This window comes from Xiphophorus maculatus, chromosome 10 (genome assembly GCF_002775205.1).
Source record: "Xiphophorus maculatus strain JP 163 A chromosome 10, X_maculatus-5.0-male, whole genome shotgun sequence".
Taxonomy (NCBI): domain Eukaryota; kingdom Metazoa; phylum Chordata; class Actinopteri; order Cyprinodontiformes; family Poeciliidae; genus Xiphophorus; species Xiphophorus maculatus.
Genome location: NC_036452.1, coordinates 21,907,179 through 21,919,237, shown reverse-complemented (window position 1 = coordinate 21,919,237; position 12,059 = coordinate 21,907,179). Strand labels below are relative to the sequence as shown.

At 39.3% G+C, this 12,059-nt stretch overlaps 1 protein-coding gene across 2 annotated transcripts in view; it reads right to left on the bottom strand.

The window, feature by feature from the left end:
• Positions 1–3,297: 3,297 nt before the first annotated feature.
• arhgap22 (Rho GTPase activating protein 22) overlaps positions 3,298–12,059 on the bottom strand; it is a 34,714-nt gene continuing 25,952 nt past the window's right edge. For both annotated transcript variants that reach the window (XM_014472747.2, XM_023341468.1), the window contains 6 exons: positions 10,434–10,641; positions 10,201–10,333; positions 10,052–10,125; positions 9,846–9,967; positions 8,433–9,432; positions 3,298–7,814 (listed from right to left, as the gene is read on the bottom strand). In XM_014472747.2, the coding sequence (XP_014328233.1) occupies positions 7,592–7,814; positions 8,433–9,432; positions 9,846–9,967; positions 10,052–10,125; positions 10,201–10,333; positions 10,434–10,641 (1,760 nt within the window). In that variant the 3' untranslated portion in view covers positions 3,298–7,591. The remainder of the gene's footprint in view (positions 7,815–8,432; positions 9,433–9,845; positions 9,968–10,051; positions 10,126–10,200; positions 10,334–10,433; positions 10,642–12,059) is intronic.

Genomic DNA, 12,059 nt, shown 5'->3' with positions numbered 1-12,059 from the left:
CATTAAGTATATTAATAGTTAATATGACAAATATTAGCTTTATGAGTTAGCCACATTAGTTACACAAACAGTACATTAGCAGTTGGACATTGTTTTTAATTTATTTGAATGTAACACATTTAACAGTTAATTATACTGCTATATATGCATGCATATAACAAGTTCTATTGTGTGTTTCAACAAAATGTAGTTAAAAGTCAAACACTGGCTATTGTGAAAGATTGTGTAGCTGTTAATGTAACAAGAAGCTGTAAGGTGCGGAGATCTTTCGTTCCAAATTTCATTTTCTTTTTGTTTTCCTGAACCATAATCGAAAAACCAAAAAGCATATTCTGAGTAGCGCAGGCGTTGAAAAAATAACGTTTTAGCATTGCCACTCATATTTGAACGTGACTTATTAGCAAGCAAGCGCTAGTGTACGAAGGAACAGTTAACATATTGGGCCTATTATTGCTTTTTGTAGCGAGTTTATTTGGTGCAACCCGTTTTAAAAGAATATCAGAATGATTACAAAGTAACTTTGATGCCCTTGCAGCCAAATCCATCAAATATAAAACTCAGTGCAACAGTTGCTGTAGTTTACAGTGACAAAGTATAAGCTTCCAGTAAATGAAAAAAAAAATCAATTTAATAGGGAAGCAAACAGTGGCAAACAATATCCAGTACTGATATTAGCAAAGAGGGGGAAAAAAGCAGATCAGGAAAAGATTTATTGTCAGAAGTGCTCTTAATAATTTTTTTGCCCAACATTGGGGGGCATCAATTTGAGTCATACACATATCCATGCTATCTGTTTTTTACATTGTTGTTTTTCTAGTAGTATTACTTCATCTCTCTAAGCAAATCTACTCTGATTTAAGTCGACTTTGATGAACTACCTCACGCTGAATTTCTGTCAGTTCTTGGTAATATTTTGTCACCTGCAGAATGAGCTTTCAAAGGTGTGTGAATAACAGATTCCATTATTTATTTATTTGAAAGTGTACTATTTGTCAGTTTCAAGCAGACTTCTAGTTTTGTACATTATGTATACTTCACCCAGAAGTAAAAGAATTATTGTATTGTTTTCTTTTTTTTTTTTACTAAATGTGCAATACCTTCAGCAAACTGTGCTAGTTGTATGTATAGGTTTAGCATTTGTTAGCATTCTCCTGAAGGTAAAGAAAATGTTTGGTACTGTCAATTCATGTTTTCTTTCTTTTTCTTTCTTTTTTTTTTTTTTTACAAATAAGATTGATTTTTATTTGTGACTTGTTTTATAGTTATAATGTTACGTAATCTGTCACACCCACCCAAAAACACTGTCTGGGTTTGATGGAGAGACTGATGTTTCATCAAATAACCCTGGTCTGATAGAATGTTTTTGATGTGGGCTGTATTAGTATAAGATGCACAAAAAAAGTGAGTAAATACCTACAAGAAATCGTTATGTTATACTATGGTGCTGGTTTGTAATGTTTGCCAGTGAATCCAGCCATGCTACTAGTTTTAAGAATTCCTGGATCTGTGCGTCCCAACCGCAACCAATGGAAAAAAAAAAAAAAAAAGTGCACTAAAAGAAAACATGCACTGGGATCCTGTGATGCCACCTCTGATAAATGGAAAGAACATCTACTGCAAATAAAGAAATACACTTTGATTTGTGACTGCATGTCTTTTTACTGTAAAAGCAAAAGTTAATTTTATTATTTATTTTTTTTTAGCTAGCACTTTTCAATGTTCCATCCATCCATTTTCTGTTCACCCTTTGTCTCTAATGGGGTCGGGAGGGTTGCTGCTGCCTATCTCCAGCTACGGTCCAGGCGAGCGGCGGGGTCACCCTGGACAGGTCGCCAGTCTGTCGCAGGGCAACACAGAGACATACAGGACGACACACACTCACACCTAGGGAGAATTTAAAGAGACCAATTAACCTGACAGCCATGTTTTTGGGCTGTGGGAGGAAGCTGGAGTACCCGGAGAGAGCCCATGCATGCACAGGGAGAACATGCAAACTCTGTGCAGAAAGACCCCGGGCCGGGAATCAAACCCAGGACCTTCTTGCTGCAAGGCAACAGTGCGACCAGCTGCGCCGCTGTGCAGCCCTCTTTTCAATGCTATTTTCATAGTTGGCGGTACCATAATTATTAGCGTCTCTTAACAACTTCCAAAAAAATGTACGCAGGTGAAACGCTTTTGATTTGTGTACACTTTACTTTTTTAGGTACATCAACAAATCTTGAGTTAATTATCACTGACTTTCTGTGTCCCGAAAGGGTAAATATTACATACAAATATACTTTTCTCGCTTACCGTTGAAATTAAGAAAGTCGAGAGAAAATAGCATTCAGTTATTCCAGAGGAGTGTGGATCTTAGCAGCAAAATAATTGCTTAAACTTACCCTGGTCTGCAGTCAACCAAACCACTTTCAACCCTCGCGCAGTCCAGTGGACCCCGCGCGAGCTTCGTACTCTGTGCGCGGGGTCGCGCTAACGTCGCGTGCGCTTTCGGAACATGACTGGCTGATCCCTACAGTCCGGCAGACCTCGCCATCTGCCGCGCTCCGACTCCGGGAGGGTTAAGTGGGACAACGACTACTAAGACTGAATAGAAGTTACCATGTTTACCTCCATAACAAGGTAAGGGAAACGTCAAGTCCTCATAAGGGCTAGTAAATGCTATCTGTTGTTGGGAGACATGCTACGAAAAAAGAACTCTTTCTCTCTCTGTCGTTACGGAGACTTAAACTGTTTTGGTCACATACAAGTAATACCACCAGCTCTCTAATGTCTGTATTGCCATTCTTTCCAGCATCACCATGTTAGCATTCGACATGGTTGTGTACACAGTTTGATCACCAGATAAACAAGGCTACCACAGGTTTTGAGGTCTACCACCTGCCAAGTTGGATACTTAAAATTCAGAATGGACCTGATGGCATGAACTACTTCTTCGTGGTCAGTCTGGGTAATTATTTTCTGACCACTTTCCATATCTTGAAATATGGGAAAACAAAGCAAAAATAAATCAAACATGTACTGCAGCCCATCCAGATAGAGCAAAGCACTTTGAATCGCACGCCTTTGATCTCAGTACACGCCCATTGTTCAGATTGTGTTGGATTCGTTTGACAAAATCACATGCGTTTCCACTTGTAACACTCATTTTCAATTCGATGGGAAGACAGGAAACTCTGATAGCAGCTTGACGTTGTAAACACTGTGCATCAAAGAAGCACTTTCCAATTGTTTTACTAAATTATTGTTATTCCAATCACCTTGACTATGAGCAGATGAACTTGTTTTCCATCTCACACGTTCAGGTTCACCTTTGTCTTGTGTGACAGTTGTCTTTATTTCTCAGACACGGCCATTCATTACAACAATGTGAATCTATAATAAATAAGCACCATCGATGTTGAGAAGAATCTTACTTACATACAAGTACCTGCCATTGCTTTTTCACCATCACAGTCTAAACTTTGTGAAGGAAGTGAGGAGCTAAACTGTACAAACCTGGAAAATAACGATGCTTTTTTGATCCTTGTGTCACAAAAATCACAGTGTCCAATCGAAATTCAATTTTTCAGTGAACTGTAATAGTCGGTGTATAAAGGGTCAGACTAAAACTGCAAAGAAAACTCTTACATGATGAGCCAAACCGTCTGTGTTAGTCCCACTTTGTAAAGGTACGGCTGGACCCAAATGCATCAGTTGACTGCAAGAAAAAGTCTTTCATTTCTGTCACATTGCTGGTTTCAATCCAAAACTCATTCACTGTATTGATACATTCTGGATTCAAAACTTCCAATCACTTTACAATTTACAAACCTTACAGATTGATTCTTATTCATTCATTTATCTGTCAGTTTCAAGGTATAAATATTTAATTAGCAAACTACACTTTTTAGTTTGCAAACTAAATATGTAGCTTCAAGCTGAATATTTAATTAGCAAACTAAATATTTAGCTTACAAATTAAGTGTCTAGCTCCAACCAAAGTATTTAGTTATCATTGGCTAACTGAATATTTAGCATTTGCAAACTAAATATTTAGTTATCTAGCTCCAAACTAAATTTTTAGATAAAAAAATAACAGCAATCTAAATAGTTAGCCTCAATATAAATAGCAAGCTAAATATTTAGTCTACAAACTAACTAGTTAGCTTAAGGCTATTTAGTTTGGAGCTAAATCTTTAATTAGCATTAGCAAATTAAGAATTTAGTTCAAATCTAAAAATTTTGTTAGTGCCAACCAAATATTAGGTTTGTAAACCACATATTTAGCTAATTAAATATTTTGTTTGAAACTGTGACACTTATGACTGAGTGAATAACTTGATGCAAATGTGACTAAAAAATGAGCCCCCATGTTTTTCTTCGGACAGACTAAATAACCCAAATTGTTGCCGTTAATTTTTGATATATAACTCATTCACTATATTGATACATTCCAGATGCAAAACTTCCAATCACTTTACAATTTACAAACAGGAATTGGCACCATTAAATGATTCAGTAGCCTCAGGCATTGGTTCCATACTACAACAAAGCAAAACAGAGGAAAAGAAAAGGAGCAGCCACCATGTGGGTGAATATTAGCACCACATCTTAGGACAAGCAAGCAACATTTCGTTTCTTTTTTTTTTTTCATGTTCAAAAACACTTCCCTGAAGGCACAGCCAGGAAACTCCATTGTTTCTCTGAGGGCAGTGTTCAGCTTCATGTGCCAAAATCAACATGGCTTCCAGGCAGTCCATTCTGATCTCCTGTGAGTGAATCGCTGATGAGGCAGTCCAGCTTTGGTATTTACTGTGTCCAACAGGGCAATGGAAAAGTATTCCCTCCTCCCCTTACAGATTTTGCCTTCTGTTTTGATTTTTTACACCTAAATGTTTCAAGTCAAAGAGAACCGTAGTGATGGATGCAGGTTTTCCACTGATGATCTCTTGTATTAAGGGGGAAAAAATGATCCAACCCAAACAAGCCTTATGAGAAAAAATGTCTTCCCATTAAGTTATGAATTACAATAAACTACATTATTTGGAAGGTTAAATTCAGTTTCAGTTGCCTGCCCTGTCAAATCAAGAATCTTACACACAATTTGTCGACCAACACGAAGTAGGCTAGTAGATCTCAAAAAGCAACATCTTATCTAAAAAAGTTAAAAACATACAGTGGTTTAAAATGTCTTTTCAGTAGCGTTTGGACTTTACTCGCAAAAACCTTTATCCGCAAATGACTCCCAAAGCGCATTGACAGCCTACCCACAATGCCCATTTCTGAAAGGATAAATAGGGTTTCCCCCAGAAAACTTGCTAAGCCCATTGGTAGTGGAGCTAGGGAAATCTACCAGCGGCCCACTGTGTTTTTGCGTTAAAATTTTTTAAAAGTTACAAAAATTTGGAGGTGCACGGGCATGCACCTGCCAACGGGCAGGTGTGGTGATGGTGCAATTTATGCACAACTCCCTTACGCCCAATTCAACGCATCTACTATAAACCTCACTTAATCCGTCTTTACGGTCACCGTTAATGGTGTATAAAAAACCCTACTTAAAATAAACAACCTTAGGCTGGTGGGGATGCAAGTAAAGCCTGGTGGCCCACCAGGCTTATAATTCACTGGAGGTTGTTTTGGACAGGATTTCCCCCTTAATGCATGGAATCATTTTTTCTTTGTCCGATGTGAAATATAATTACAAACATTTAAGCGGAACAGAAAAGTAAAAACAGAACAAATCTTTAAGGGAGCTAAGTGATTAGTCACTGGCTCCATATGATAGATTAAATAATAAATGCTTGAGGAATTGTAAACGTAACCCTTGATACCTGACAGACATTAACAATGTGAGGGCCCAACAGAAGAGCCAGGATTTGCCATCGAATGGACTCAGAAACCGTGTAGATGGTGATGAACAAGAGGCACTGGAAGGGCCTGAGGACAACTATGGGACTGAGGCAGCTGTGGCAGAAGTCCAGTCCAGATGTGTTTAGGTTTTACTTAGGAAATTGAAAGTCTAGTTTATTGATACCTGCTTTTGTTAATACAATATACAAACTTAACATTGTTTGTAGTACAAATATGGAAAATAGAAAGACCTCTGCTAAAGTTGTTATTGTACATAGTCCAATTAGCCATGCTTATTTAAAGGTAAATTGCTTATCTTGTATTCAGATAATTTTATTTGACCAGGTATGAAGACACACTAACCACTGATTAGTTCATTTTTCCAAAACAAACAACAAAGCAAATGATCAACTGACCTTGCAATGTACACAATAGCTAAGCCCAGTTAGCTGGGTAATCCAGGCGAAGCCCAAACCACTTTTTCTAATCAAATAAATAGTCGGAACAGTTTGTGTTTTAGAAGTACAGATTTCACCATATATTACTGAGTATTTGAGGCCTTTTTCAATATATATGTGGCTAGCTCTTTCTTGGTCTGATGTTATGCTAACAAGTAGCAAGCTGGCAGCACTTTATGGTACAAGTATTGGTCAAAGTATTACTTAACCTAAGGCCATAGTTCTCAAACTAAGGTACTAAGGTACAATCCTTTAGGACTCCCATCACAAGAATTTTAGCTAAATTTAGCAATAAATATTTGCAAGGTAGATAGGGACATATAGTCTGTGATTCAGACCCTTTTCCTTCATCAGAAAATTTTCGAAATAGAAGTGCAGTGGAGAAATTTTTTTAATAATCCCTGTCAGAAGTAAGGTGAAAGTGAAGCAATAACGAGGTCTGCTGACTTTTGATGAATTTTTTTGCCCCTGAAGTTGAAACTTGAATCTATGATTTAGATAAAACTCAGCCTATCCAGTTCCAAATTAAGAACCAGCGAGATTTGGTAAATTATGTATTCAAGGCTCACTGGGAATTCTGACTTGGAGACCTTTAGAGAAACTGAAAAACTCCATATTTTGTTGTGACAGTTTTAAAATAACTGCCAAAACCATGAAAACATAAATAATGTCCAGATAAGTAAATAATATATCTGGACAAAATGGTGTTTTCCCCAAAAACGTGGTATTTACTGAGATGGTAACAGTTATAAAAAGTTTGAGAATCACAGAATCAAGCAAAAGGTAAAAAGCAGATTTGATCGAATCTCAAACTATTGTTTCTGTAAATATAAATAAATAATAAATGGTTCCTACAACTCTACAGTGTTAGTACAAGACCGATGGAAAGTAGTGGTTGAAGAAGCGCTCTCCGGTACAAAGCTTTGGGGGAGTTATGTTACCATGTTTCAGTCACAAAACAGGCACCTGAGATGTTGATGACGCTGCCTTCATTAGAAACATGAAACCTCAGTGAACGAAGAATGCTAACTGTAGGAGCTCCATCTTCATGTTCAGTTTCAAGCATGCCACAGAGTCAACCCTCCTATGGACAGTCTCACAGAACAATGATGACATTTACGTCCTTCAGCATTTCTTTTCATCAATTTCAAGCTTGTTAGAAATGTGCAACAGTATGCTTCCTTTCATTCTTTTACTGATAGTTATTTTCTTAAAGAAGCGTCTTGCTGCTTCGAGCCCAGAGACGTCAGTTGATGGCTACGGCGCTGTTTCTGCTAATGCTAAAACAGGAAATCCATGTTGAGTCAAATGTCGCTTGTCCTTGAGCCCAGGGCCAGATTGCCCAGCGTGGAGAAGAAATCCTCCATCTCCTTCTCCAGGAGACGGTTACGATTCTCGGCGTCTTCCCTCGCCCGCTCAGAGTTCCGCAGCTTGATCTCCAGCATGCGCTGCTTCTTCTTCTCTTGCTCCATCTCTTGTTCTAAACGCTCCACCTGGGCACACAGCGCTGTGCTGGACTCTTCCAATCTGAAGGGGCGCAGCACAGGACAGACAAAGGTCAGGGGCGATCGTACGAGATGATGTATCTATTCTGTATCTGTATTTGTAAGCTGACTATATAGCTTGCTAATTAAATATCTCATTTGAGACTGTGACATATCTGACTGAATGACTAAAATCTTTTTCCCTTATGACAGACCAAGTTATTACAGTTGATTTTTGACTGTTTAACTTTACAAAGTCTTTGCAATCTACACCTCCACAGTTATGGCTGCTTGTGTGATTGTTGTTCCTGTTGCCTAGGTGCTAAGGTGGATGGTCATCTCTTGGTAGGTTTGCAGTTTTGCCAAACTCTTTCCATTTACAAATTATGATTTGAACAGTGGTCAAAGGATATTATTTTACAACTTAACCTTGTTTTAAACCTCTCCACAGCATTGTCCCTCACCTGTGGGCTGTGTTCTTTAATTTTCATAATGCTGGTTGTTTTCTAATGTTCTCTAATAAACCTCTGAAGCCAGAAACAGAACAGCTGGATTCATAAATAATACGGCGTTATACAACAGTTATACATGCTGATAAAACCAGTAAGAAAATAGTATTTTTACTTTCCATTGTTAAAAAGATACTGTTGTCTCTACTTACTTCTGAATCCTGGTCTCATATGTTGTCCTCTGTTTCCTCAACTCCTCCTTCAGTTCCTCCACCAGAGTATTCAGGGTCAGGGTAGTCCCATCTCCGTCTTCTGTCATAATAATGGACGGCACCCCTGCCACCATGGGTACGTTTTCGCTCTCGCCGAATGCCGCGCTGCTGCTGCAAAGCTCCATGGCCTCGCATCCATCCAAGTCCACGCCCGGCTCCATCATCCTTCCTGCTTCCTTTTCCCTCTCAGTCTCCCTCTGGCTCTCTGTCCACTCTGTCCTCTCATCGCTATCCGCTCCACCTCCAAAGTTCTGATGTGTCTGAGGTTCTCCGCTGGAGTCTGGAATGGAGATATCGCAAGAGGAGCTCGACCACGGTGTGCTGGAGACACTGGGAACGCTCCCTGTGCTGGAGGAAGACGTGACGTTGTCATAAGTGGACAGTCTCTGGGACGACCCGGTAGAGTCACGATCTCTGGCGGATCGCTCCCCTGAAGAAGTGCGGCGGTGTCCTCTCAAGGAGGACAGACCGTTCATGAGCCAGTTACCTCCGCCACCGGAAGGAGTACTTGTATCTGCCACTGTGGCACCTGTGGTAGCTTGCTTAGCCTGTGGCTGGGAACGGGGAGTTGAAGAACTTTTGAAAGAGTATTTCCAGGAAGGCATAGTCTTGGCTTGTTTACTTGGACTAACAACGGGCTCTCCTTTCCCCGTTGAAGGTGCCATTTTTGGTCCAGGGTTTGGGTTAGGGGTGATGGCCGCAGACAGTTTGGCGTCCAGAGATGAGGCACTGCTGTGGAGTTCTTGTTCAGTGTTGGAACCTGGACCGCTCTGTAGATCCTCCTCAGATATCCACGCTCCCAGGCTGCGGTGTTGGAGCTGATGCCCCTGGGCAGGTAACTCCATTAGGGGCAAAGCAGGTCCTTCGTGCTCACTTCCTGAGTATAACCGCTGGTGTTCCCTAATGAGGACTGTCATTAGGTGCTGGACCAGAGAAGTTCCTAGACAATGTGCATGCAAAAGGTTATTGTGATTATGCGAAAGACTAACACAAAGTAGTATGGAGTTTTCATGTTTTTCCACAATTAAAATTCTTTAAAGCATGGCTCGCATTTCTGTTCAACCCCTTTAACTCTAAAACCCTTAAATAAAACTCAGTGGAATTGCACTCAGAAAGTTTCCAGTTGAGTCGCCCTCAGTGTAATTGAGTTTCAATGCAAATTCAGCTGATCTGTGAAGACCTAGAAACCATTAATGAAATAAAAGCTTGATAAAGACCAAAGAAGACCAGCAGTGAAACCATTCACTATGCAATTATGCACAACATTGTGTTGGTGTTCAAGCATCACAGAATGTAAAGAGGTTTATGGGGTATGAAAACATTTGCGAGCCGTCGTGTATTTGGTATTCATGCCTTCCATGAGAGTAACTGGGTCCTCCATCTTGGTTCGAAGGATATTTGGTCCAAATACTGTGGCCAGGTTCTGAACGCTCATCTTGTTCTCGTTGCAGTGGGACTGAACCTCATCAAGAAACCTGAAAAAACGAAACATTCCCAAAGTTAGACTAAAAGAAACACAAATTGTTTGCCGAGGTTGCGTTGAAAGGAAGAGGACTCACTTGCATATGTACTTGAGGAGATTGTAGTTGGGCAGAGGTAGAGTGTTAACTTGTTTCCCAAGCTCCTGGATCCCCTGGTTTAAAACAAAATATATTAGTTGTTGTGAAAGTGATGGCACCAAAACTCCTTACAACTAAACAGTGCAAACCTCCTCCTCGTCTTTGGCCAAAAGCTGTGCACAGGTTAGAAAGTCCTCATATTTGGAGAAAGGAATGACTGGTTCAGGCAGTTCTCTCAGGTACAACTTCAGCAAGGACGCCACCGTGTGGACGTCTGTGTTACTGTGAGTTAGTACATATAAAAAGAAAGAATTATCAGAACTGTAAAAGTCACGGACACTAGATATTGGATTTCATCAACCTCCTAACCTCTACCCCTTACCTGTCAAACAAAGGCTTATCTCCGCAGTCAAAGGCCTCTTGAAGATCTTTGACCAGATTGGCCTGTCCGGGCATCCGAAAGAGACCCTCCTCGTCCAGGCCCCTCTCTCTGATGAAGTCCACACACTGCTCTACCAACAGTGGTGCCAGCCGGGGTCCAAACTTCCTCTCAAACTGTACTGTGTCCTCCAGACGTTGGCCAAAAATTCCTGAAGATAAACATTTGAAACAGAAAGTCTGATTGCAAGAAATTGTTTGAGGCTTTGCAGTGTGGAGGGAGGTTTTGTAAACCTAACAGCCTTTTAAATATTAGTTGATGTGGTTTGGAACAGGATTACTAGGATTACTGTGTCACTATAGGTAACTGGAACTATAGTCATAAGACATGTACAGTGATCAGTACACAGTCCTCCAGTATTTTGCTATTGTTTTTGTGATTTTTTTTTAGCAGTCAAAATGACTGATTTTGTGGTGGTTCTTTAGAAATATTTGAGATTCTGGACTATAATTTGACATCAAGTATGGATAAGGCAGAAGTGTGGTATTAGTAAGACATACTGTCACCTGCAGGTCGGAGTGAGCAGTGACTTAAACCCAATCTTTTTGACAATTTTTGCGGAAAATGTGCAGTAAACTCACAATTATGCATTGGCACGGAAAAATGTGGGAATCTGCTTATTTTGCTTGAATTTCCCTTATCGGAGAATGATGAAAAACTGGTGGGACTGGTTACAGTAGACAGCGATTCAAAAGGTCTTTTCTTGAATGTGGACCAAGGGGATCCACTCTGGTGGGTGGCCACAACCCTAACCTGCAAATAGCTGAAATCTGTGAACACTTGACACCCACCAAATGCTTATATCTAATTATACATTAATACGCACAGTGTGAAACCGTCTTATCTATGTATTCCCTTATTTCTGCTCTTGGGAGTACAGTCAGTCAGTAACACATACACCACATGCACCAGCCAATAGCGTGTCCAGACAGAACTCTTGTCTAGCTATTTCACCTTCCCATCCTCATTGGATGTTTTTGTGCCATTATTTTCAAATTATATATGTGTATATATATATATATATATATATATATTTGCTATATTTGATAGTGTAATGTTTAAACATTTAAATATTGTAATATAGAATAATATTTAAACAATAGTGGTAACATTGTGACTTTATCTCTCAAACATATTTGAAAGTCTAAATGCATATACATGATTTTTGTGCATATGAGTGTAATGCATCCTATCTGTCTGTCTATACATATGCATAATAATCATTATGATCGTAATGTCCTATTTATGTTGCTTATTTCTAGATATAATAGTTCATGGTGAAATTAAAATAGATAAATGCTTGATCATAATGCAATAACAATATGAAAGTGACTTTAAAATGATACATTAAGACAAAATGTTGTTAGAATAAATGTTGTTAGATCAATACAATTCATCCCCAACTTTAGTCCTTACTAACTTAATAATTAGTTAAGCACTATTTATTTAACTTAATACTTAATAAAAACATAAATATACTTAGCTTAAACCAGCTATTCTGGCAGCGCAGGTGTATTGAATTAGCAACTAATTACTGTCTGACTGGCTGCAGCAGTCACAGCTGGCTGA